The sequence below is a fragment of the Bufo bufo genome, chromosome 4 (assembly GCF_905171765.1).
Source record: "Bufo bufo chromosome 4, aBufBuf1.1, whole genome shotgun sequence".
NCBI classification, from domain to species: domain Eukaryota; kingdom Metazoa; phylum Chordata; class Amphibia; order Anura; family Bufonidae; genus Bufo; species Bufo bufo.
In genome coordinates, this window is record NC_053392.1 from 503577692 (window position 1) to 503605672 (window position 27981).

Genomic DNA, 27981 nt, shown 5'->3' on the forward strand with positions numbered 1-27981 from the left:
CACCTCCGGCAAATGGAGTGCACGACGGATCCGGACAACGCAAGTGTGAAAGAGGCCTTAGTTGTTTAATAAGGAAGCATGGGCAAAACTAAGCATTTTCTGTTTAAGAGACAGTGTACATAGAATTGGTGTTCTTGCAAGGTCCTGAAGGAAATTACATCCAATAAGTAAAGGAAAGATCTCGGTTCAGGACTTTTCATCAGTTAACAGAAGTAGAGGGCAGAGAGATCGGCTTTATTTGGAAAACCCAACAGACCCAAGATAAATAAATTTAAATTGATACTGGGCTTCACCAGTTGGGGGCTTGACCCTACAGTCTGACAATGTCCAATTCGTGCTGACAGAGTCAGACTGTAAAGGTACACAGCCCTTTGACAAGGAGAACGGTAACACCCAGTTGTCAACTTATTCAAAAATATTCAGGAGGAACAACAGAGGAATGGCACAATGTCAGGAGAGGTAAAAGGTCCTCGTTAAAATGGTGGTGGTCAGTCTGAATCTACCAAAAGTTCTCTATGAATGGCTGAGGATACAGTAGGCCTTTATTAGTACGGATCAACTGTCTTGTCCTTTCCCGCAGTTTTGTAAAACAGTACATGAGATATGCAGTACATCTTTAAGAATGTCCAAGTACATGAAGTTCACGGTTTTGCTCCCAATGTAGGTGGTAACCTACTGTAAACTCCCTAGGACCTCCGGCAGGTGCGTTATACAAGTAATGATATAGTGAGGGGTGGGCTTTGGGTTGCATTTGACATCTGAATTTTTATTTAACCAAATAGTTGCCTTTAGTCCAGCATTCAGTCCTCCGAGAATATCGGTATCCAGGTTGTCACCTACCATCACACAGTCCTCTGGTTTCACCTGCACAAGGTTACAGCAATGAAGGAAAATAGAAGGTGCTGGCTTCTCTTCGGCATGTTCTCCTCCCACCACAACTGCATCAAAGTACGGACTGACCTCACAAGCCTGGATCTTCTCTCTCTGCACCTGCCGGTTTCCATTGGTGAGCAGCACCAGGCTGGCTGATTTGCGGAGCTCTCGCAGCATATTCTTGGTACTTTCTGGCAGTGTCATGAGTTGTAGGCGCTTTGTTTTCCAACGATTATAACATTCTCTGGCGAAGTCCTTGTGATCTCCGGGTCTTATGTCCTGCATGGAGGTTTCAAAATGTGAAACCCGGAGGTCATCAATGGTCATTTCGGAGGAACCAAGAGTCTCATGGACAAGTTTTTTTTGGAAGTGTTTACATATAATGTGGGCTTCCTCTTCACTGAACTGGTTTTTGTCTACCAGTAATTTTATTACCTGTAAAAATATAGAAAACACATCAGGTTGTAAACTGCAGCAAAGTGAGGCTGGAAGACTAGAGATGATTGAGTCCAGAGCGACAAGGATGCTGAAGGAGACATCTTTTCACATCTAGAAATAATTTTCAGAGAATGTTTCTCACACTAATATTAAAAGGGAAGCTGAAAATCGTTGCAATGTATGGTAGAAGAGACCAGACCACTGCATTTTAAAGCGCGCTAGGGGGACTAAAAATAAGTGTTAAAAAAAAAGTTTTTTTCTTTGTTTTTTTATAAAAAAGACAAAAAAACATAATTTAAAATCACCATTTTAAAAATTTAAATATATAAACAATTAAAAAATAAACACAATTTGTATTCCCATGTCCCAAAATGTCCGAACTATTAAAATATGTGTGTTTTATCCTGGAGAGTGAACGGCGTAATAGAATAAAATATATAAATGGCCAATTGGCAGTTTTTGGTTGCTTAAAGAGTAACTAAACCTTTATATGAAGTTTTAATATGATGTCCCTAATATACGGTACTTTATTAATCAATTTTGTATTTTTATTATACTTTTTCCTCCCTAAAGCGCACCAATCACTGTGCGCTTAAAACTCTGTTCTCTGTACACCGCTGACAGCTCAGCGGTGTATGGAGTACGGGCTGTACACACTTTATCAATAGGGCCGCAGCAGCGCTGTGAGTACGGGCAGGAGCGCATATTACTGCTACTGCCCATGCCCCCTGAAGGATTACTAACTCCTGGTATAGCACATGGGTACCCTGTGCCCATGTGCTACGCCAGGATTAGCTGAACGGAGCGGGCTCCTGCCTGAGCCTGCTCCGCCAAGCTAAGAGCCGACATGCAGTTCGCTTAGCGGAGCAGGCAGAAGCAAGAGCAGCTCTGCCCAGCTAATCCTGGCATAGTACATGGGCACAGGGTACCCATGTACTATGCCAAGAGTTAGTAATTGTCCGGGGAGCACGGGCAGGAGCAGTAATATGCGCTCCTGCCTGTACTCGCTGTGCTGCTGCTGCTTATTAATAAAATATGTACTCCGTACTCTGAGCTGCAGTCTACAGAGAACTGAATTTTAAGCGCACAGGGAATGGTGCGCTTTAGGGAAGTAAAAGTATAATAAAAATACAAAATTGAGTAATAAAGTATATTAGAAATAGTTTTATTAGGGACATCATATTAAAACTTCATATAAAGGTTTAGTTACTCCTTAACCTGACAAAGAAAAAAATAATAATAAAAAAAAAATATATATATATATATATATATATATATATATATATATATATATATATACACACACACACACACACACACATATTATTTACCTCCTCTATTGCTTTCTTGCTGGCTCCAGATGTGTCAATCAAAGTGTTATCCAAGTCAAAAAACACAGCCTTAATACCGCTGAGCACCATGTTGGTGAAGTAGGTGTGCAGGATCTGAAGGTAAAAAGATTAAAATTTACAAATGACAAGAAATCAAATTAAGAATAAGGCTATATTAAGTTTAAGGCTACATGGACACGAACGTTGTTTGTTTCCGTTCCATTTTTTTTGCGGATAGGATGCAGACCCATTCAATTCAATGGGTCCACAAAAAATGCAGAAAGCACTCCGTGTGCTATCTGCATCCGTATGTTCGTTCCGTAGCCCTGCAAGAAAAATATAACATGTCCTATTCTTGTCCGTTTTAGGCATTGTCGCAATGGATCCGCAAAAAAACAAAACAGATGGCATACGGATGTCATCCGTTTTTGTTTTTTTCGCGGATCCGCAAAACACATACGGTCGTGTGCATGTAGCCTAATCCACACAAAAACAGAGCACAGACAATTCAGGGCACATCATGACTTACATTTTATATTATGCTTCAGAGCTGCATTCACTATTTGACAAACTACACAGCAGAAATCTGGTAATACTCCTTTCTTTATCATTTACATTCTGGAAAGACTGGTCCTTATGTCAGACGCTGGACCGTGTTCTCATATAGGAAAATACACACTTCTACTGCATTCTAGAAGCTTAACTAAGCAGCCCGGACTGGTCTGACAACACAGCACGATGTGGCAGATGATTGTCGGGAAGGAAGCGCTCCTTCCCAGCAATCACCTGCTCGCTAGCGGAGGCTATTACATGCAGCGATCTCCTCATCAGTATGTGGAGCAGCGATCACTTTGCCATCGCTCGTCCCCATGCTGTATAGTGGTTTGCCAGCAGCAGATAGTTAGATACCACGATTTGCCGCCTACGATTATTTTTAACATGTCAAAAGATATGGGTTGTCCAATGATCAAGCATTTGCTCGTTCATCGGGCAATCAGAGACAGTATTAGAGCTCATGGACACGACCGTATGTATTTTGCGGCCTGCAAAAAATAGATCAGCAAAAAATACGGATGACGTCAGTGTGCGTTCCGTATTTTGCGGAACGGAGCAGCTGGCCACTAATAGAACAGTCCTATCCTTGTCCGTAATGCCGTAAATAATAGGACATGTTCTATTTTTTGCGGAACGGAAATACGGACATATGGAAACGGAATGCACCCATTGAAATGAATGGTTCTGCATAAAAAAATTAATGGACACGGAAAGAAAATACATTCGCATGCATGAGCCCTTACACTGCATGTCGCTTGTTAGCAATCATCTCCAGGAAAATTGGCAACAGGTTTCATTAACACATCAGTGTTTGTGCAGGCTCCACTCCTGGTTTTGGCTCACAATCACTGATCAGAGATACGGTATGAGGGCTCATGCACACGTTCCATTGCAGTTTTTGCTGTCCACAAATTGTGGATCCGAAAAATGTGAATACTGGCCTTATGCGTTCTGCATTTTGGGGAACGGAAAGTCCGGCCCATAATAGAACAGTCCCATTCTTATTCGTAATGCAGATAATAATAGGACATGTTCTATATTTTTGCGGGTGTAACAGAATGGACAAACAGATGTGGACAGCACACTGTGTGCTGTCCGCATTTTTAGCGGCCCCACTGAAGTGAATGGGTGTGCATCCAACCCAGATGTGGACAAAAAATGTGTTCATGTGCATGAGCCCTAAGGGAAAGATTTGTACCTGTTCTGTGTTTTTACCCGTAGCTGTTTTTTGTACCCCTCAGAGCCTGAGGGTATTAAAGCTGCAATTCTTATTTTGGCCACCAGGTGGCAGGGCAACATAGGAAATGAGCAATTGTCAGTAATAAACTATTTTTTTAAAATCCATGATTGTTTACAATTTAAAATTTGATTTTGTACGCTCAAATACGAGCTTCAAAGTCATAACAAAAAAGTTAAAAAAAATATGAAAGTTTAAATCACCCCCCTTTCCGTATAATGAAAAAATAAAATAAAAATAAAAATATGAACATGAACATCATGGGTATCCCCACGACCGAAAACACCCGCACTATTAAAATCTAAAAATATTTTTCTAATACGGCGAATGGCATAATGGAAAAAAGTGTCAAAATGGACAATTTGCCATTTTTTCATTGCTTCTCTTACCCAAAAAATGTATAAAAGTGTAAAAAAAAAATAAAAAAAAAAGGTATCAATAAAAACTACAGATTGGCCCGCAAAAAATGAGCATCCACACAGCTCCGTAAATATAATTATAAAAATCTGAATACATTGAGGTAAATTTTTTTATTTTTTTAAAAAACTTTAAACTTATTTTTACACTATTTAGACATAAATAACCTATACATTATGTGGTATCATTGTAATCGTACTGACCCAGAGAATGAAGGACATGAGTCAGTTATGCCACAAACGAAACACCGTGAGGGGAAAAAAAACCAAAAAAATGTAAAACGGTGGAGGAATTAATTTTTCCACCCTATTTGGAATTTTTTACCGCTTCCCACTACATTGTATTCCATTATAAATGGAGGCATTAGAAAGTACAACTTGTTCCACAAAAAATACAGCTATGTAAACGGAAATATAAAAAAAGTTATGGCTCAAGGAAGATAGGAAAGAGAAACGAAAACACAAAAACAACCTCCGGTATCCTAAGAACTAGTTATACAATTTTGTAGGAGATTTTGAGTGGCAATTCCTCGCCATCTTGCGGTCAATAAATAAGAACCTTTTGTTATATTCGCACATGACCTGTACAGATGTAATACTTTCCAAAGCTGAGAGTTTGCTACAATAGGAACTAGTCTAGGCAATTCTCTGCGAGTCAGGGCCTGTACACAGCAGATTTTTTCCTTTGTCTCATCCCATGAAGCCACGTATCTGTTCCAGCTTAATCCGCTGGTGGCCACCAGTCGTGGGTTTCTGCGCAGAATTATCGCCAAGAAGTGACATGTACTTTTTTTTTTTTTTCAAGTCCAATCCAAAGACGGAATCCCACTGAAAACAACGGCAGACGGATAACAAGCAGGTTTCACATTGACGTCAGTGCAAAATATACACCGCCATTGTGTGAATATGGCGTTGAACAGCCTGGACTCCAAGCTGATACATTTCATGTACACTGACACATTGTAACAAACCATCAGAAGACAGGTTTCCCCTGTTCATGTATTTAGCTTAGAGTACATAGTCCTGAACAATTCAGTGACAGCAAACAGAGGTCTTGAAAATAGTGAGGCACTGAATTACAAGATAAAATTAAAAGTTTTCTAAACTTTCATCAGTTTCTTAATCACCACCCTACAAACTAATATCGTGCACTTATCTAGAAATAGTCGTTGGCAGCAAACAACAGCAAAGTCTCATATACTTACGGCACTTCCACCACCTCCGTCCACAAAATGCCAAACTCACTGACAGTCTACAAGAAGCCAGGTGTAACGTGGACCAGACCACTCGCTGTCCTGTGCGAGAGGAAAACGATGTGTCATCGAAATCGGTCTCCAACAAAATGGCCGCCCCGTTTATTCAGCTTAGGTTGCGGGCTACAGAAAAATGGCCGCTGTTGCAAGACACTACGCAGAGACCTGGCGGAAGTCACGTGGTGCGCTTGACAGCTAGCGGAAGCGCTTCACACAACACGTGTGTAACTAGCTGCCCGCCCCCTCTCCCTGCACGTGTGCTGCCTGCAGCCCCAGTTAGTGAGTTCCGGACGGATCCCGGTGCCCTGCGCCTCTTCTGGCCAACTTTCCACAATGGATGCGGCCCAGAAGTGGCACGAGCTGCCCACCCAGCCTAGTCTGAAGAAGCTGACGGATCCCAGCTATGGGAAGCCCGGGAGTAAGCAGCACCCTCCCCTGCAGGACCTGACCAGAGCCCACATCGAGTCATTCAATGAGGCCATGACAGAGGGGCTGTACCAGGCAGTTCAGGTGAGGTGTGATCCCAGTATGACCCGTCTGTAGTAACAGTCCATAGAGGTATACCCGCAGCCTCCAGCACTCCGACTGTTCTGAAACTACAACTCCCAGAATCCAACTTTCACTTCTACGGGAGTTACAAGAACAGCCAAGAAAGTGTGCATGCTGGGAGTTGTAGTAGTACAGCAGCTGGAGTGCTGAAGGCTGCTGATCCCTGGCCTGATCTAGTGTTTGGCTTTTGTGAGGGTCTTGATTGCTGGGAGCCCCGGGGGTCTCCCCCAATTTGCCAGGAGCCCCCTGGATGTTCCCGGAGAGGCGTTCAGTATGTTTTTTTAGCTCCACTGACATGGCTACCACTGCATATGGGGACTAAGAGCCCCCCTGGAAATCTGTTATAGCCCCCCCAATGTCATTCATTATCATGATATCCGTTTCTTCCTCCTAATTTATGATACGTTGCAGCCCTTTCACAAAGTCATAGAATGTCATTTTTAATGTTCCTGTTCTCTCTGTAGGCCATGAAGCCGCTAGAATTTACTTATAAAGGTGACCGTCTGTCATTCGCCATTGTGGACGCAGTCATCAGTCAGCCCATGGTCCCAAAAGGAAGTCTCTGCAGAGAGCCCAAAATTTATCCCGCAGAATGCCGAGGGCGAAGGTGTACGTACCGTGGAAAGTTGACTGTGAGTTTTGATTTCCCATCATACCTTCTAGATTAGCTCGGTATGCCCACGCTGAACATGCTTTGGTGCAGAAAAAGGGACCGATGCACAGCAAAAATGTGTGTGGATTCTGACTCTATAGTTGGCAGCAGATTTGATGCTCTGTAATGCGAAGGGGGAAATCCTCAGCATAAATTGGCATGCTGCGGATTTGGGTATAAATCCACAATAAAACGTCTTGTGTTTTATATATATATATATATTATAGCGGGTTTGTCATGGATTTTGGTTACTGACATGCTGCAGATATCAAATCTGCTACATGAGAACATTCCTATTCTAGACAACGGGCACGCTGAGATTAGGGTTGTCACTAGTGTTGAGCCAACTTCTGTTTTAATTTCGGCGTCTAAAGTTCGGCTTCCGGTTAGCGGAGAATCCCGATATGGATTCCGAATTCCGTTGTGGTCCGTGGTAGCGGAATCAATAATGGACGATTATTGATTCCGCTACCACGGACCACAACGGAATTCGGAATCCATATCGGGATTCTTCGGAAGCCGAACTTTAGACGCCGAACTTAAAACAGAAGTTCGCTCAACACTAGTTGTCACGATAACATTTTGATTCGATTTCGATACCATAAAAAAGTATTGCAATACTCGATACCACTCCCAAAAAAATAAAACGCCAAATAAAAAGCTGCGTGCATTCTGCATTTTAAGGAACGTCAGGCCCATAATAGAACAGTGCTATCGTGTTTTTTGGGTGGGGACAAGGTGACTAAAAGATGGCAAATCGCGCAGGTTTTATTTTTTTCTGCTAGCGTTCACCGCATAAGAGATATTTTAATAGCTTGGACTTTTTCGGGTGTGGCAATAACTATTATTTTTTTATTGTTTAAATATTTTATATGTAAATTTGGGAAAGGGGGTGATTTAAACTTTTAATATTTTTTTATTTTTTTTTTTTACTTTTTTTTTTTTTTTTTTTAAACTTTTTAATAACTATTAGCCCCCTTAACGGCTAGGACCCTTGTCCTGTTCCCCCTGATAGAGCTCTATTAGTCTCTGCTGCCCTGTGCTTTGTGCACACGGCAGCAGGGAACTTACCATGGAAGACTAAAGTAGCGTCCTGGCTGCCATAGTAACTGATCGGAGCCCCGTGATTTTTACTGCTGGGGTTCTGATCGGAAACTGCCATCAATGAAGATACTGAGCAGGGGGGGAGGGCACCCTTTGGCCACTGCCACCAGTGAATATAATTAAACCATTAATACAAATGTAGGCTACTGTGCCGGCTCTATCGCACAGCCGGAACCTGGCCTCTATCACATGGTGCTGCTATCCCCATCTAAAAGTATCGATACTTCGATACCCGGTGCAACCCTAGTTGGGATTGCTGACAAGGTTAACTGTAAAGGGGGTCCGTCACCAGGAAATTCACCATTAACACTGCCTTGTAGGGCTAGCTCAGCTGAAAGGGGTGACGCATCACTCGGTGATCCATTGTTTCAGTCTGGAGAAAAAGCATACAAATGAGTAGTTAAGTGCACCAAGGCTGAGCCCAAGCCACTCTGCGCACCCTTGCCCCTCCTGCTTCCTCTGCTCTCTTTGACAGGGCCAGGTTCCTGCATAGTGATGTAGCCTGGTCCTAATTAAGATGGATAGATGGTGGCAGAGGAAGCAGGAGGAGCAAGGGTGCACAGAGTGGCTTGGGCCCGCCCTTGGTGCACTTAATTTGAATCTATATGCAGATAAACAGTTAAGTTTTCTCCAGAATGAAGCAGTATGGATCAGTAAGTAAAATTCTTTATATCATTCCATTCCATTAAGCTTGTCCTACAAGACACACTCCTGATAAGGGTACAGCCACATGTCATGTAAATTCTGCAGATATTCCACACATTTCCTCTGCGGAAAAGTCTTCATAGTGTTTTACCTTAAGCGCCAAAGTGAACAAGATTTAAACAAAGCTCATTCATACTCTGCGTAAGAAATCTGGAGTGAAAATTGATCCCCGATGCGTATTTTAAATCCTCATCATGTCAATTTAGGCTGCAGAGTTTACCCGTAGTAATGAATAGGGTGAAATCCGCCCTGCGGGGCCGTACCCTAAAGGGGTTGTACCAAGACATCAACTTTTCCCCAGTGCTTAGCATATTCCTCTGATTGCTGGGGGTCCAACTTCTGGGATCCCTGACAATAACGAGATAAGTATCGAAGAAGATTGGTTGGCACTGCGGTTTGCACGTGGTGCACACGTCCAGGGAAGGCGTCCCACTAGTATATAGTCAAGAGTGCCGGTCCTTCTTCGCTATCTGACAATAACGAGAATCGGGGTCCCTTGTGGCAATTTAAGCATGTGCACTGCCGCTCCGTTCATCCTCTGTCTATGGGACTACTGGAGATAGCTGAGTACAGCAGAAGCCAGTGCCATAGAGTGAATGGAGCTGCAGCGCACGCGCTCGACCTGCTGATCCATTCATGCAGGACGCCCGTTGTCTGAGCACTGTCTGTGTCCCCACTGATAAATGTTTATCCTGTGGCACAACCCCTTTAAGTGGGTACTACTGCGCCTGCTGACAGACCCTCTATAAATGCAGTGTGTTGAATTGATCAGTAGGTATGTGTACTTACTGTACATCTTGTATTTTCTGTAGGTGGATGTTAGTTGGTCGGTCAACGGCATTCAAAAAGGTGTCATCAAGCAGTTCCTTGGCTACGTCCCCGTCATGGTAAAATCCAAACTCTGTAACTTGTATGGCCTGTCCCCCCGGCAGCTCATTGAGCATCATGAAGAGGAACAGGTGAGAATTTTCCTGCATTGGGCAGATGGAAGACTATTGAACGATGTGATGCGCGGAAGCATCAGATTTTGCATCCCTGCAGCATCCATTTGTGAACGTATACCTGTGACCCTCTGACGTGTCAGTAGGTCCATGCCCTGTGACCTCTGTCTAGCGTGGTCCTGGAGGGGCTGCAGTGTCTTTGCGGCTTTTCTCGGAAGATAGTGACGCTACCGTAATCTGATGTCTCAGTGCATGAACCTCCACCTGTGTATTTCTGACATGAGATATCTCCATAGCTGGATTTACTCTTTGAGAAGGAGAAGTTAATAGGTCAGTGGGTGCCTTAATGACCCCCATCGTGCCAGCCCTGGGAGAGTCACTGCGTGTACGGCCACTTACACATGACAGTATTGTGCATCAGTATTTGTATTGGTTTTAAAGCCTCATGCACATGATCTCGAATCTGGAAAATACGGATGCAGGCAGTGTACCGTCCACGTATTTTTTGCATATCTATTGACTTCAATGTGTCCATGGTCCACATTTTACGTGCATATATGCAGAAAGCACACGGATGATCCGTTTGCTTACGCATCCATATGTCCATTCCGTCCAAAGAAATGTACCCTATACTTGGCCTCAAAATACGGACCGCAGACCCATTGATGTCAATGGGTCAGCAAAAAATGAGGATGCAGCCGTGTTTTGCGGCTCCGCAATTTGTGGGCTGCAAAATACATACAGTTGTGTGCATTAGTCGTTATGCTTAGTATCCTTTGCTTGATTTTGTCTGCAATGATCATTGCTGTACAACTTGCTGACAGTTTCCAACAGGAAAACAGCATTTTGTTACCGCCAGCGGTTTGGTCAGTGTGTGGTCCACAGAGCAATTGTTTTTGCCTTCATTGTCAAAGATAATGTTGATCAAGACGACCTGTTCCTTCTCCTGCCACGTCTGTTATAGTAAATGCATGTGTTTTCTATGAAATAACAATTCTGGAGCATCTTTTCTTAGGTCTAGAGATGAGCGAACTTCTGTTTTAAGTTCGGCGTCTAAAGTTCGGCTTCCGGTTAGCGGAGGATCCCGATATGGATTCCGAATTCCGTTGTGGTCCGTGGTAGCGGAATCAATAATGACCATTATTGATTCCGCTACCACGGACCACAACGGAATTCGGAATCCATATCGGGATCCTCCGCTAACCGGAAGCCGAACTTTAGACGCCGAACTTAAAACAGAAGTTCGCTCATCTCTACTTAGGTCATTGCGTTGTTCTGTTCCTTTTTTTTTTTATTCCTCCTAGAAATGTAAGAATCAATTGACAGCTGAGTGTTCCTATTCCCATGGTTATCATGGCGTGTCCCTACACCGGCAACACTGTTTGGACAATGTCAAACTGGTAACATCTAGTAGTCATTTTATTCCTAGATTTTTAGAAGGAATAACAGAGGAACGGCACAAAGCAGAATTCTAAGAAAACATGCTACAGAATTTTAGGAAATGGGAAATTAAATTTATCGTAATAGACATGTTTGGAGCGCTGACCGGTGTTTTTTAAAACCTTCTATTCACATCAGGCAAGGGATTTTTTTCTGTGTGACGGTGATGTGTGTGGATAATCTAGATTGATAATTTAGTGTTGGTTTTCTTTATCCACAGGAAATGGGCGGCTACTTCATAATAAATGGAATCGAAAAAGTCATTAGGATGCTCATTATGCCAAGAAGGAATTTTCCTCTTGTTATGAATCGCCCCAAATGGAAAAACCGAGGCCCAGGCTATACCCAGTATGGTCAGTATTTCCTTCTGCAGTCCTAGAAATGTTATCACATGTTTTAAACCTCCCTAAGACATGTGTTGATTTGGTGCCCCCAGGATATGTCCTAAATATCTGATCAGTGGGTGTCCGACACCCCGCACTCCCGCTGATCAGCCCGGCCCTAGAACTACAGAGCTCCATCCATTGTGTAGTAGTGGATACTGTGCTGCCATAACCTGCTCTGTCCACTACACAATAGATGGAGCTTTGTAGTTCTAGCGCCGGGCTGCTCGGAACAGCTGATCAGTGGCGGCGCGGGGTGTCGGACTCCCATTGATCAGATACTGATGGCCTCTTCTGAGGATAGGACCATCAGTATAAAAAGTATGGAAAACCCCTTTTTAAAAGGTTTTCCCTCTTTTAGATATTGATGACCTATCTATCAGTATCAGATCAGTGGGTGTCAGACCCCCAGCACCCCCACTGATCTGGTGCTGGTAACATAGCAGTGGGCAGAAGCAGTTGCTCATTGAAATATTTAGAAAAGTTGCTTTTACAGCTAAAACGGACCTGAGAGAAGGGAATGAAAGGTATGTTGTTTTTTTTTATCATTAAGAGCCCTACCTGGCCATATGCCTATTAGGGTATGCTGGAACCAGGTGACAGAGCCTCTTTAAATGGGATCTGAGCTGCAGTACCACGGCACTACCACACAGTGGGTGGCGCCTTCTGCTTCCTTCTCCGTACACAGTTATGTTTCTGCAGCAAACAGCTGATCAGTGGGGACACCCACCTATCTGATATCGATTACCTATCCTGAGGATAGGTCATGATCAGTATCTACAAAGCTGAAAACCCCTTCAAAAGAGTTGTGCCAAGTTTTTGATAGGGGGATATCTAACTGATCCGTGTGGGTGCAACCACATGAATGGACCAGCAGGGCTATGGACAGGGGATAACTTGATAACTTTTCAAAACTTGGCACAACCTTTTTTACCCTGATATATATCGATGGATATTCCCCCAGGCAGTTAGGTGGAGAGATAGCTGTGCCATGTGCAGTCAGTCTAATTTGAGCTGTTATAATGCAGTGAATTCTGGGAAATAGGAGTGCTGTTAGTGCCTTATGCAAAGACAGCATTTGCAAAAATACTAATAGGTGGAGCACAGAAAGTGAATGTATTTGCTCCAGGGCCAGCAGAGTACTGTATGCTAATCAGCCTGAGGATGAGCCATACTGTACCTGAGGAGAGGTGCAGATTGAAGGAGTTCTCTGCATTTAGGTAAAAGATAAAGTAACAGTCAGTCTACCTTTGAATGAACTTTGTTTGAATCTTCTCCCTAAGGCCTCATGCACACGAACGTATTTTGTTTCCGTATCCGTTCCGTTTTTTTTGCGGATAGGATGCGGACCCATTCATTTCAATGGGTCCGCAAAGAATGCGGATAGCACACGGTGTGCTATCCGCATCAGTATGTCCGTTCCGTAGCCCCGCAAAAAAAAATAGAACATGTCCTATTCTTGTCCGTTTTAGGCATTGTTACAATGGATCCACAAAAAGAAAAAAACGGATGGCATATGGATTTCATCCGGGTTTTTTTTGCGGACCGCAAAACACATACGGTCGTGTGCATGTAGCCTTACTGAGATGGTCCTGTACTAGTCTTCTCTTCTCCAGTCCCATAGTAATGAATGGAGGGCAGCGTGCATGCTCAGCCGCTACTTTCATACAGGGTTGGGGACACAGGAGTCCCGTTCTCATGAACAGTACAGGGTCCCAGCAGTCAGATCCCTATCGACCCTGTGAATTAGAGTTGTTGCGATACCAATTTTTTGATTCGGTTTCGATACCATGAAAAAGTATTGCGATACTCGATACCATTCGATACCACGTGAAAAAAATAAACCAAAAAAGCCACGTGCATTCCACATTTTAAAAAATTCAGAATCGTGCAGTTTTTATTTATTTTTTCTGTTCCGGCGTTCACCGCATAGATTTTTTTTTATATTTTAATAGTTTGGACTTTTCTGACGTGGCGATATGTAATATGTTTATTATTTATATATTTTATATGGGAAAAGGGGGTGATTCATACTTAATATTTTGGTGGGGGTTTTTTTCCCCTTTTTTTTTATTTTTATTTTTTACACTTTTTATTTAATAACTATTTACCCGCTTAGGGGCCAGAACCTGGGATCTTTCATCCCTTGTCCTATTCACCCTGATAGAGCTCTATCAGGGTGAATAGGACTTCACACTCTCCCTGCTGCTCTGGGGTTTGTGCACATGTTACCAATGGCAGCCAGGGCTTCAGTAGCGTACTGGCTGCCATGGTAACCGATCGGAGCCCCAGGCTTACACAGCTGGGGCTCCGATCAGAAGCTGCCACTGCACCACCAATGAGGGGGAGGGGAGAGGACCCTGTGGCCACTGCCACCAATGATTTTAATACTGGGGGGTTGAGAGGGGCCGGCGCACTGTGCCACCAATGATTTTAATGGGATTGAGGTTGAGGGGGGGAGGGGCACACTGCACCACCAATGATAATTACCCCTTAATACAGGAGGCGGGTACTGGCAGATCAGCGGCAGTTAACCCCTCAGGTGCCGCACCTGAGGGGTTAACTGCCGCTGATCGCAGCTTCCTGTCAGGGGCAGGGTGCCGGCAATGCGATTCTGCTGTCAGCACCCTCCTCCTGTATTATGGCTTAAAGTCTTTTCCTGGGTTTAGACTAAGTATTAGGCTACACAGAGCGGCGCCCAGCGATGTCCCAGCACTCACCATTATTCCTGGGCGCCGCTCCGTTCGCCTGCTGTGCCCCATTACTGTCTCCTCTCCTGCTCCACATGCTGATTACTATCGGAGCGATGAGGAGGAGACATCAGCTTCTCTAGTGGGCGTTCCTTCTCCCTGGCTGTAGCGCTGTCCAATCACAGCGCAGGAAGAAGGAACGCCCACTAGTGAAGCTGATGTCTCCTCCCCATCGCTCCGATAGTAATCAGCATGTGGAGCACGAGAGGAGACCGTAATGGGGCACTACAGGTGAACGGAGCGGCGCCCAGGAATAATGGTGAGTGCTGGGACATCGCTGGGCGCCGCTCTGTGTAGGAAAAGTACTATCATTGGTGGCGCAGTGCGCCCGCCCCTCCTCCGCCCCTCTCTTCTCATAGGTGGCAGCGGCAGCAGCACAGGGGGAGGGAGAGACTGCTTCCTTCTCCCCGTGCTGCTGAGAGAACATGAGCGCGCCGACAGCAGCGCGCTCATGTTTAGAGATACGAGACTGCGCAGAAGCGCAGCCCAGTATCGAAAAAATGGAAATCCCGGTATCGTATCGATACCGGGACAAAAGTATCGATTGGGTATCGAAAGTTCGATACCCGCAACAACCCTACTGTGAATACATGATAGATTAAGTCTTGGGGCAAACCATTTAACCTCTTCATGATCGCATCTCTCATTTTCTGCAGGTATCTCAATGCGTTGTGTCCGAGACGAGCACACCGCTGTGAACATGAATCTACATTACCTGGAAAATGGTTCTGTAATGGTTAATTTCATTTATCACAAGCAGCTCTTCTTCATCCCCCTAGGCTTTGCTTTGAAGGTCAGTTTAAGTCACAAGTGACGTAATGAACTAATTTCACGCACGAGGCGAGATATGGCTACACATTGCTGTCACTAGGGCCCAGAGACTGGCGCAGGGTTTTTGCAGGGATTACAAAAATTGAATGCACTTCTGTATTTTGTTGTTCCCCTGCCTCCTTTCTCATCAAACTAAAGAAAGTGAATTATAGCAGCACTTACGGGAAAAAATGTCCAACTGGTGGTGGTGCCAGCGGTGATGGGTTCAAACCTGTCGAACCCCCGCAATCTAGAACGTAAAGAAAAACCGCAGCACTCTTTAGTCTTCAAAATATCCTTGTGGTTCATTCACCAAATGCATGCCACGTTTAGACCAAGTATGGTCTTTCTCCAGCCTTGCGTCGAAGCGTGGCATACCCTTGGTGAATAAACCACTGTGCTGCGGTTTTTCTTTCTCATCCAATGTCACTCATACAGCTGTAGCGACACATGCTGACATTGTGACATCCGCTTCTATCCTAGTTTGAGTATTTTTCATGTTTGGTCCACACCTGTACTTAGCAGTGGAGGCCATAATAGTGTACCAGTAGAAGTGTATCTTCATACAACCTCTAGATGGCGCTGCTTGTGTTGTGATCTATGATCGTGAGTCAATATTTTTTTTTTAATGAATAGACGGTGTAAACTTCAGATTAGTAAATTTGGTACTTGTATAACTTTAAGCAACCAGTTGGTTGTCAGCAGAAACAACACTATTAGCCTGGCTGACATAAGTGATGTGCTGATGTCGGCTGAACCTAAGTAGCGTAGTCTAGTTTTAATACATGCCCCCGTTACTGCAGAAAAATAAATTAGGAGCGGGGGGGGGGGGGGGTGTATTTGCGTTGCTCCTGCTACTAGAGGCTCCATTCTCCCACATCTGTCCACTCCCTCCTGGACTTGATTGACAGGGCCAGGCAGCATTCACGTCCTCCTGCCTGGCCCTCAGTGCGGGTGAAATATCATGACTGCGCCGTGCCGTTTAGTTTTTGGCGCAGGTGTAGTGAAGAAAGGTCACTTGCCAGCTGCCGACTTCCTTCACTACGCCTGCGCTAAATACTTAACGACCTGCCGCAGGCTTGAGATTTCATCCGTATTTAGGGTCAGGCAGGAGGACGTGAATGCTGCCTGGCCCTGTCAATCAAGTCCAGGAGGGAGTGGACAGAGGAACCGGAGCCCCGCTCCTAGAGGCTAATTTGCATATACTAATCTCCATATAATAAGCTCCATCCAAACTGAGAAAACAGGCCCCTGTTCTCGTGATAGGCGGGGGTTTGAACACTGGGACCCCCACCAATCAGCCGCTTCTGAATAGGGGATACGTTATCTTATGGGACAACCCCCTTTAAATCGGGGTTCTGGTGAATATTTAACTTGGTAAACCACCCCCGATGTTGACACCGCTCATAGTTTAATTTTTTTACATCTACATTTTGCCTGAACTGATACATTGTAGCAAATGATCAGGAAAGAGACAGTTATGCTGCTGATGTATTTAGCCCACACAGTATTACATAAACTGGAACCAGTGTATCAGTCTAGGTATTGCTCTGTAGGATAAATGCAGCACCAGTCGCTCATCGGACCTTATAGTTTGCTACAATGTATCAGTGTAGATGAAATGTATGATCTGTGGAGTCTGAGCTTGTGGTAGAGGATTACCTAGAGTAAATACACAAAAGAACAAACCCTCAGCTGTGTAATTATCTGGTCTATATGGGTTTCAAACAAAACAAAAAGTTCCAGTTACTGACAGCAAGCAAAGGTAGTAGCAGAACATCCAGTCGCTTCATGTTACTTACATAAAACCACTTTATGTAGTAACCACATGGTCAGGATGAACTCTCTGCCAGTGTGTCTATACCAAATGTGAATTATTTCCTCAATAATGTGTGTATATATATCCGTTAACTAACGAACCAGTATTGATCCACCTTGTCGTCCTCACAGGCATTGGTTAGTTTTTCAGACTTTCAGATTTTCAATGAGCTGATCAAGGGGAAAGAGGACAATTCCTTCTATAGAGACTGCATCACCCAGATGCTACGAGTCGTGATGGATGAGGAGTGTCGGACCCAAAAACAAGTTCTCAAATATCTAGGGGAGCGTTTCCGAGTCAAGTTTTGGCTCCCAGAGTGGTATACAGATGAGCAAGTGGGAGAGTTTCTTCTAGAGTAAGTCATGATGAGTATTTTTTATTTTTTTTGCCATTACCGCCATTGATGAGAGTTTGTGCCAATAAAAAGAGAATCATTAGAAAAATCTTACCTTTTTAAAGATCTTTTTCTGCAATTTGTAGTCATGCCTTAGGATAGGTCATCAGTATTAGCAATCAGCAGCTCGGGAGTAGCTGCAATGGTGGAAATACAAAGCTTTGTCCATTGTGTAGTGGACCGAGGTGGTTGTTCCATTCACTTCATTGAGACCAGCACTAGGGATCAGTGATGGTCAGTTCGCAGTGTTCGCCAGCAAACACATGCGGGCTGACCTCTTTAGTAAGGTAGACTCGCCCGTCCGGCAATGCCTAGGTAAGCCCTTACCTGTGCCGGGAGTTGGTCTGAAATCAAATGCAGTCATCGGGAGCAGGCAGTTCCGAGAACAACCCGATGAAGGTCCCCGGCGACTGTTCTCGGAACTGCCTGCTCCCGGTGACTGCATTTGATTTCAGACCGGCTCCCGGCACAGGTAAGGGCTTACCTGTGCATCGTCGGACGGGTGAGTCTACCTTACTAAAGAGGTCAGCCCGCATGTGTTCGCTGGCGAACACTGCAAACTGACCATCACTGCTAGGGATGAGTACATAGATTCAAAACAATTCATTCAAAAATGAGCCTTCTTCAGTAACGACACTCCCCCTGGCCCTGTCAATCTTGCTTATGTGCCATTGCTCCCAAGAGCGAAGGATCGGCTGCTGCCGACTGTGCATGCTCCACTGACATCTGGGTACACCCGGAAGTGGAGCAACAGCGCAGGCATGAGATTGACAGGCCCAAGGGGAGGTGCTCGTCCCACCCAATCAAGGAGCAGCCCCTCAGTGCTCAAGAAGGCTGATTTTTGAACGTATTTGATTTGTTAGAATCGATTTGCTGATCTCTCTTCCTCTCTAGCCACTAAGCTACTGAAAAATGGGGTGTCAGACCTCCACCAATCTCACATTGATGGCCTATCCTAAGGAGCGGTTATCAATTGTTAAACAATGGAGACCCCCTTTAACTGGGTGTTTCACTCTTGTAGAGTGATTGCTAGAATAGGCTATTTTTTAAATCGTGGGGGTTCTGACCTTTGGACCCCATGATCCCGAGAATAAAGTAGGTGCTGTGCTGATTTAGCATTGCATCCTCTTTCCTGTACGTCCATGCTCCTGGCCACCTCCTGCGCAGAGCAGCCCATTTCCCTTGAACAGAGCTGAATTGCAGATACATGGAAAAATGGTGGAACCAGAGCTGCTGTCTAGTCTTTATTCTCATGATCGGTGGGGGGTCCCAGAGGACAGACTTCACTGATGACAAAGTCATCGCCACCATAGTGATATGCCACCACTTGTATGAAATTGCAATATCTGTTGCAACTCCTTAAATATACATAAAAAGTAATGGAAGTCAGTATTAGGGATGAGCTAATTTCATATTTTGAAGTTCGTGTGCGGGTTCGCGTTGTGGTATTTACTGAATTGCGTTATGGATTCTGTTACCACGGACCATAACGCAATTCCATGACGGAATGCCTTTAGAGGCTTTCGGTTATTCATTCCGTCATAATAGAAGTCTATGACCTGCATAACGGATGCGTCCGGTTTACGTTATGTTGGAGTCCTCTCCATGCAGGCCATAGACTTATATGATGACGGAATGAATAACGGACACAAACTTCAAAATAAGAAATTTGCTCAACCCTAGTCATTATCATTCCTTTTCTGAAATATACTGTAAATCTAGTACGGCCTCATGCACACGGCCATACCGTGTTCTGCAGTCCGCAAATTGTGGATCTGCAAAAGACGGATACCGGCCGTGTGCGTTCCACCTTTTGCAGAACGGAGGGTCTGGCCCTCAATAGACTAATCCTATCCCTGTCCGTGATGCAGACAAGAATAGGACACGTTCCATGTATTTTTTTTGCGGGGCTCTGGAATGGAGGTACGGATGCGGACAGCACACATTGTGCTGTCCGCATTTTTTGCAGCCCCATTGAAGTGAATGGGTCCACATCCGAGCCGCAAAAAATGCGTACCCAAACAACGTGTGTGTCCGCAAAAAATGTGGACCCAAACAACGTTCGTGTGCATGAGGCCTAGTAGAAAGTTATTTAAATGAGCTATGAAACCGAGGACTGACATTGAGATTTCGTACTATTGCGCTCTCATTAACCCCTTTTCATTCATTTGCAGACAGTGCATTTGCATACACCTTAAAACCAACCTGGAGAAATTCTATATGCTCTGCTATGTGACAAGGAAACTTTTTGCTTTTGCCAAAGAAGAGTGCATGGAGGAGAATCCTGACAGTCTAATGAATCATGAGGTTCTGACTCCAGGACAGCTGTTCCTTATGTTTTTAAAGGTACGTTTGTCAAAATCAATTTCTTGAGATCAAGTGCAAAATTTGTAACAAGGCCACCACCCACAATGTGCCAGTCATAGAGGGCATCTGTACCCACGGAAGCTATCAAATCAGGCCCAATTCCTGGTCGGGCCCACTTCTAATTACATGTCTACCTCTCTCTCCCTGATCTGTCACCAGAAACATATTTTAATGCTTATGCAAATTAGTTCTTAAAGGTAACAAAGCGCACTCACGAACCACTGTGTGCACCCTACTACCTCTTTCCTATCCTAGCCACTCCTTCTTTCACTTAATTGATAGTGCTTCATCTCACCTGGCTCTATCAATCAAGTGTAAAGGGGGAGTACAGGCGCAAGGGTGCACAGTGGCTCAGGCCCACCCTCAGGACACTTAAGAACAAAATTTTCTCACAATTGGGGCAACAGATTAAGGGTAGAGAGCTAGGCATAAAATGGGCAGAGGCAGCCCTACAGGCAGTGTGCCTGGTTTGATAAGTTCTCCGGTTGACAGATGCCGTTTAATACTTTTGTTTTCTTACGAGGCAGAGGGCACCCTAGGGCGCACCAAGTCTTGGGAGCCACTGCAATCTGTGTACCCTCTATAGCTGTTTTCTATAGTAGGTCCTCCTTAGGTAGACTTATCATCTCCTGGGGAACCTCATGAAATAAATGTAAAATAGAAAACATTTCTCATATGAATTTACACCATTTTTTTTGTTCTGTTAAAGGAAAAGATGGAGGTCTGGCTGTTAGGGGCCAAACTTACCTTAGAGAAGAAATCACAAAAGTCCGTCTTGTCCCTGAGCACCGAAAACATGATGAGAATTTTCAGTAGCACCACAGATATCACAGCGCCATGTGAATACATGCTAGCTACTGGAAACATGCGGTCCAAAACTGGTGAGTCCAGAGCTTGGTCCAAGGGGGCTTGTGTACCTTCACACCATTAGGCTGTTTTTATGTTATATACTGCAAGTTTTATTTATTTTTTTTATTTATTTTTCTTCTCCCCCATGGTTTATGTTTTAGGTCTTGGCATCCTGCAGTCTACAGGTCTGTGTGTAGTTGCCGACAAGTTGAATTTTGTCCGTTACCTTTCTCACTTCCGCTGTGTGCACAGAGGGGCTTCCTTTGCCAAGATGAGGACCACTACTGTCCGTCGTCTTCTGCCAGAGTCCTGGGGTTTCCTGTGCCCAGTGCACACTCCCGACGGCGAACCCTGTGGTCTTATGAATCACATGACTGTGATGTGCGAGATTGTGACACAGACTTCCATCAATTCTCGTCTGCTGGTTCTGCTTTGCACGCTAGGTACTGTACAGTCAGAATAAATGTGGTGTGCCGTTATCATCATGGTTTTCTTCTCAAGTGTCAATTTCACTTGTCGTGAAAGCAAGGTCACAAAGACCAGCTCTTTACATTTATTACTCCTGAGGTAGTCCCTTAGGAGTTTCCCAAATTAATATTCATGGGACTAGAAAACTGCTCCTTTTTAAAGATAATGTATATTAGGGTATATGGATGTCATAGATGGTTGTCCTCGGCTCGGGGGACCCTCCTGTTCTGGTACTTAAACTGACCGTTTATTACTACATTTCCCCTGTAGCAGCCATCTGGCCTGGCTGGCAGCAGTTTCCTCCAGCAAAATCGTCTGTTTGCTGGGCTTGCCCAGAGAAGGACTTTGGGGCGATCAGCTGATTGTCATGGTGCCCACATTCTGGAAAGGGTCTTCTTTGATGGCACAACTGCTTTAAAAATAGTCCTCAAGTCTGTGAGTTTTGACATAGCTGTAACTCTTAAAAGGGTTGTTCAAGCTCCGGATATTGATGAGCTATCCTTGGGATTGGTCATTATTCTATCGGTGAGGGTCTAACACCCCACACCCCCACCTATCAGCTGTTTCCTGCAGCCTCTGGCGCTGGAACGATCAATTTCAATGGAACAGGAAGCGCAGCTCCGTTCAAAGTATAGTGGCCGTACACTGAAGTGAATGAGACTTGAGCTGCAGTTACCCTGTACGGCCACTACACTATGAACGGAAAGGTCCTTGCTCTATTGAAAGTGCTAGTTCCAGCACCGGAGGCTGCAGAGAACAGCTGATCGTGGGGGTGCGGGGTAATGGACCATCACTGATAGGATATTAATGACCTATCCTGAGGAAAGGTCATGAATATAAGTAGTGTGGAAAAACCCTGTTTTGTGTAAGAACGAATGGCGGGGTGAGGGTTACTACATCTTCATGGTACTGCTCTGGATCAGTATTTTCAGGTTGTAGATGAGCTTTCACAGAACGTCTTGTCACTCTCAGGTGGTACTGGATGTACTTGCGGAGATCCAGTGTCTCTGGTTTTAGTAATATCCCTAGTCATGTTTCAAGATTGTATAATGGGTCATACATTGACTTACAGAATAGCTACCTATAGGTGGCACTATAGGGACAGTTTTCTTCCTTCTTGAGGAGAGCTAATCTGCAGAGAATACTTTGCAAACACCGTTATCTAGTAGGAGCATTCACTGTTGACCAGTTCCAATATAAACATTCATTCATAGAAAGATAATTTGTGGATAAAAGATTGTTCTTTAAAGAGTGTTCCCAGACAGATTGCCCTTCAATTCCCAGTGTACGGCCGGTTTGAACAACTGCTAGGGCCAAAATGGACTAAAATGTGTCTGGCTGTGTCAGGGGAATAATTGAACCTACTTTGCGCACAGCCACCTTTTTAAGATGGAGTCTGGCCACCTGAATTAACATGGTGTTTTATGTTCTTCTTCCAGGTATCACTCCGGTGGATGGAATACCTGGAAAACCTTTTACAGATTGCTACCAGGTCATCTTGGATGGTGCTTTGGTGGGCTGGGTGGAGAAAGATTTGGCTCCAAATCTGGTGAACACGCTTCGGAGCTTTAAGGTAATTATTTTTGTGGTGAACATCTTGACTTTGAAAAAGGTGGAATGATAGCCAAGTGGATCACATGTGACAGGAGCTTAGAAAATATATTTGGAAACCCTCATTTTCCTGCTCATGGCCTGAGCAGAAAAACAAACTTATTGTGCAAAAAAAAAAGTATCTTCCAGTTACTATGCACTTGACATTCTTAAAATTTTAGGAGGGTCCTTACAATAATTAATATGGCCCTGTGCTTATTTAGTGTCAATTTGTGGTCAGCTTTGAGAATGGTTTCCTCACCTCCAAAAGTAGATCCAACTGCGTTCTTGGTACTAAATATACGCTCCATGTATTACCGCACCCTGGCCATGTGCATAAGCTGTTATCCTAGTTGTATGTGGACTACAAGTGATCTGTTGCACATGACATCTTTGTGTTCTTGTGTTTTACAGGTAACACAGGAAAGGAAGATCCCACCCTGGACAGAGATAGTCCTCATTCCAATTACTGGAAAAGCAAGTCTTTATCCTGGGCTTTATATTTTTACTACCCCCTGCAGGATGGTTCGTCCTGTTAGGAACTTGGCTACAGGGAAAGAAGAGCTGATCGGTCCATTTGAGCAGGTGCGCGATTTGAGAAATGTCTGGATAAAGGCGTCATATAGGAAAACACATGGCGGTAGAACACAAAAAAGAAAAACCACCAACTCACACCCATGCAGGATGCTCTTGAATGCTGCCTCAGTCTTCAGGGGTCTACCAGCTACCCATTATATAACAGATTTTTGCATATCTTTATTTCAAACCTCTATAAAGCAAGCGATCATGGTCTTCATTTATGTCATGCATACATGGAGCAGAGTCCTTACGGGTCTTTATGGTGCTGGGCCCAACAGGAGTTGCTCAGTGCCCCAGTGTAGAACAATATGTAGAATAGATTACACAACACTCACTCTTATGGCTCATGCACACGAACGTATTTTCTTTCTGTGTCCCTTTTTTTTTTTTTTGCGGGACAAAAAAAACGGAAGTTACTCCATGTGCATTTCATTTCCGTATTTCCATTCCGCCAAAAAATAGAACTTGTCTGCATTACGGACAAGGATAGTACTGTTTTATTAGGGTCCAGCTGTTCCGTTCTGCAAAATACGGAATGCACACGGACATCATCCGTATTTTTTGCTGATCTGTTTTTTGCGGACTGCAAAATACATACGTTCGTGTGCATGAGCCCTTAAAGAGGTTTCCCGTTACAACAACCTATCCGCAGTGTAGCAGATAAGTGTTGGATTGGCAGGGCACCGACTGCTGGGACCCCCGCTGATGACGAGAACTGGGGCCCATGTTCCCCTGGTTGAATAGGGTGGCGGACATGCTTGTGTGCTTCTGCTCCATGGGTCTACCTTAGACAGCTGTGTACTTGTACTCTACTTTGTCCATATGCGTGCCTGCAGCTCCATTGAAACAAGGAAGTCAGGCCCCCATTCTCGTGATTGGCGGAGTCTCCGCTATTGAACCCCTGGTGATCAGACACTTATGCTTATCAGGTGGATAGGGGATAAGTTGTTGTAACTGGACAACCCCTTCAACCAGCAATAAACTAAATAGTGATGATACACAATCGGACACATTCTTAAGGCCTCGGCAAAGCATCCGAGTGTGTGAAACACTATAGAATATTTTACCCACGTGGATTTTTTCCAAACCTGTTCGATTTATATAGATCAGGGATGGCCAACCTGAGGCTCTCCAGCTGTTGCAAAACTACCTCCCAGCATGCGCAGACTGCTTTCTGCTAACAGCCTACAGCAGGGCATGGTGGGAGTTGTAGTTTTACAACAGCTGGAGAGCCGCAGGTTGGCCATGCCTGATATAGATCCTTATCTTTTATCTCTATTCCAGGTTTTCCTAAATGTGGCAATATATGAGGGTGACATTGTGCCTGGAGTCACCACACACCAGGAGCTCTTTCCGCACAACTTGATGAGTGTCGTGGCCAACTTCATTCCTTTCTCTGATCACAACCAGAGTCCCAGGAACATGTACCAGTGCCAGATGGGTAGGTACATGCATGACTGTCCACCTTGTACAAAATGTATAACTACCCCCAGAAAGGAGTGTGACCTGTTCATATCATTTCTGGAAAGCCACATGTAATGCTCTGTTCCTCTTTCCAGGTAAACAGACTATGGGATTCCCTCTTCTAACCTTTCAAGATCGCGCTGACAACAAACTGTATCGCCTCCAAACCCCCCAGAGTCCTCTTGTGCGTCCCACCATGTATGATTATTTTGATATGGATAACTATCCAATTGGAACAAATGCTATTGTGGCTGTCATTTCATACACCGGATATGATATGGAGGATGCTATGGTGAGTGATTTGTATGCATTACTGTTACCTTATGCGGAGTATTATACTATTACATCGGTAGTACATGGCAAACTCTCCCTGGATGTATCTGTTCCAAGGCAACAAGTAGGCATTGAGGCTGTAATGAGGTACAGGGAGAAGGAGATGTCCAGGCAACGCACTTGGCATAGGAATAAAGGGACCGTGAAGTGTCTGTCTTGTATTACAGGACCATCAGGCGGCAAATAATGTCACGTAATTCAATAGTAAGAACAATGAGCAGGACGCTCCCGAGACTGGAGTTATTCCTTTATTTTACTTTAGTTTAGCAGACAATGGGGGATAGTAGCATGGCTCCTTCTCACTAATTCATTACTGTGCTGGATCTGTTAGAAAGGAGTGCATGGTACATGGCTGAAATGGCAGCTTTCCAAGCAGAGCGCAGTACATTGTACAGCGGCTGTGCTTGGTATCGCAGCTCATCCCCATTGACTTCAATGGGACTGAGTTGCAACTAGGCATTGTGACCGATGTGCGGTGACGTCACATGGCCTAGGAAGAGGCTGCAGCTCTCGCGGAGCGCAGTTCCTGATATTGATGATTATAAATTTCTGGATAACCCCTTTTGATAGTTTTGAAAACCGCCATTTTTCCCTGTCGTGTGACTTGCATCATTTACTTTAACAGGTCCGAAGTTGCATGTTGTAATCCACTCCAGTACCTGACTCCTCCTACATTTGTCTTTGCAGATTTTGAATAAAGCTTCGTGGGAGAGGGGATTTGCTCATGGAAGTGTTTACAAAACTGATTTTGTAGACCTGTCGACTAAAGTTAAAAGCGGAGACGACAGTTTTGTGTTTGGAATCAAAGTGGACGATGAACGGGTAAAGGGAAAACTTGACTCTGATGGTCTGCCCCCGGTGGGTGCTGTCCTGCAGTTTGGAGACCCCTACTATTGCTATCTGAATGAGAACACTGGAGAGAACTTTGTTGTGTTTTACAAGTAAGTATGAATTCAGCTCTTATGGCGCTCACGTCTTTTATTGGTAGCAGTGGTACCAGGATGAACTGGGCACTCTCTCTCGAAAGGATCTTTCTTCACTCATGTCATTTGTTTTCAGGGATAAAGAGAGCTGCGTCATTGACAACATAAAAGCTTGCAGCAATGATCTGGGCATTGGAAAATTCAAGGCAGTGTGCATCACTATGAGGATCCCACGTAACCCCACCATAGGTGATAAATTTGCTAGTCGACATGGACAGAAAGGCATTCTCAGCAGGCTGTGGCCATCAGAGGATATGCCATTCACGGAATCCGGGATGGTTCCTGACATCTTGTTTAACCCACATGGTTTCCCATCTAGAATGACCATTGGGATGTTGATTGAGAGCATGGCTGGTAAATCGGCAGCCCTGCATGGTTTGTGCCATGACGCCACTCCATTCACATTCTCTGAAGAAAACTCTGCTCTGGAATATTTTGGTGAAATGCTGAAGGCGGCCGGGTATAACTACTACGGCACAGAGAAATTGTACAGTGGTATTAGTGGGCTCGAGCTTGAGGCGGATATTTTTATCGGTGTGGTCTACTACCAGCGTCTGCGTCACATGGTTTCTGACAAGTTCCAAGTCAGGACAACGGGGGCGCGTGACAGAGTGACCAACCAGCCTGTGGGTGGCAGGAACATACAAGGAGGTATTCGTTTTGGAGAGATGGAACGGGATGCCCTTCTGGCACATGGGACGTCTTTCCTTCTTCATGACAGACTTTTTAACTGTTCTGATAGATCAGAGGCCCATGTGTGTGTAACCTGCGGCAGCCTTCTATCCCCTTTCCTGGAGAAGCCTCCACCTTCCTGGTCAGCAATGCGGAACCGCAAACACTACTGCTCACTCTGCGGCTGTTCAGATTCAGTTGACGTTATCTCTGTGCCTTATGTTTTCCGGTACTTTGTGGCGGAGTTGGCAGCCATGAACATCAATGTTAAGCTGTCTGTGCGCTAAAGAACAGCCAGCACAAGGAAGATTACTGTCAAGTGCCTTGTAGACGTCGATATCTATGTTCTCGTCTTGGTGCAGTAACAGCCTGTGGAAAATGTTTCCGTGAAAACCGCTATTTCCATATCTTCCACTGACTGCAATGAAGAGTAAAGCTGGTCGTACACAATGTTGACTAAACCCCCCCCCTGATTATGACCTTAAACAGTTGACCATCTAATGTGTACATAAGTTTCCCAACTTTTTTTCAAGCTGCAGATCTCGCGGGAAAGTAGAGTCGGGAACAATACGTTCATTCTCAGGGTAGAGAAACCACAGTCAGAGGTGTCTGGTAGCGACGTTCTCCATGTTCAGAACATATGTGTTTGGCTGAGCCGAGGGATAGCTGTCAGCCAGATGAGCCAGCTGTTACCTTAACTGTATGACCAGCTTCCCTCTAGGAAAAGCTGCACCTCAATTCTCCAATCACTTTGAGATGCCAGTCTCTAAGTTTGTACAATAGTAATTGACCCTGATATGCAGGTTCACATCTGTGCTGTGAACTCCGGCAGCCTCTTCTGGTGGGGAACAAACTGCTGGAGTTCACTGTATGTGACATAGCCAGATACCACCATGCATTTCCGTACCTCCATTCACTATAATAGTATCCGGCCAAAAGCCATCATATATGCCGGCTTTTGGACTCTCAAAAAATGCTGCATGTAGTCCGGCCAAAAGCCGGCATATGCCCATTGACTGGAACAGA

At 44.6% G+C, this 27981-nt stretch overlaps 2 protein-coding genes across 3 annotated transcripts; one reads left to right on the top strand and one right to left on the bottom strand.

Moving 5' to 3' along the window:
* Positions 1-422: 422 nt before the first annotated feature.
* Positions 423-6181, bottom strand: LOC120997348 (N-acetylneuraminic acid phosphatase). Of its 2 annotated transcripts, XM_040427394.1 has the most exons (4): positions 6096-6181; positions 3322-3323; positions 2643-2756; positions 423-1308 (listed from the first exon to the last, which is right to left on the bottom strand). In XM_040427394.1, exons 3-4 carry the CDS (start codon positions 2730-2732, stop codon positions 673-675), a joined length of 726 nt encoding a protein of 241 aa, XP_040283328.1. In that variant the 5' UTR covers positions 2733-2756; positions 3322-3323; positions 6096-6181; the 3' UTR covers positions 423-672. The 2 variants fall into 2 exon arrangements, with proteins under 2 accessions (XP_040283328.1, XP_040283327.1); XM_040427393.1 differs by lacking the exon at positions 3322-3323 and having other exon boundaries at positions 6056-6174.
* A 255-nt stretch (positions 6182-6436) lies between these two features.
* POLR1B (RNA polymerase I subunit B) lies at positions 6437-27756 on the top strand. The gene is made up of 15 exons (XM_040429636.1): positions 6437-6613; positions 7117-7284; positions 9926-10072; positions 11715-11847; positions 15284-15420; positions 17388-17611; positions 19825-19996; positions 20727-20898; positions 21028-21309; positions 22774-22907; positions 23339-23509; positions 24788-24944; positions 25063-25259; positions 25988-26241; positions 26360-27756. The coding sequence occupies exons 1-15, from the start codon at positions 6437-6439 to the stop codon at positions 27240-27242; spliced, it is 3408 nt and encodes a 1135-aa protein (XP_040285570.1). The 3' UTR covers positions 27243-27756.
* The last annotated feature ends 225 nt before the right edge of the window (positions 27757-27981 follow it).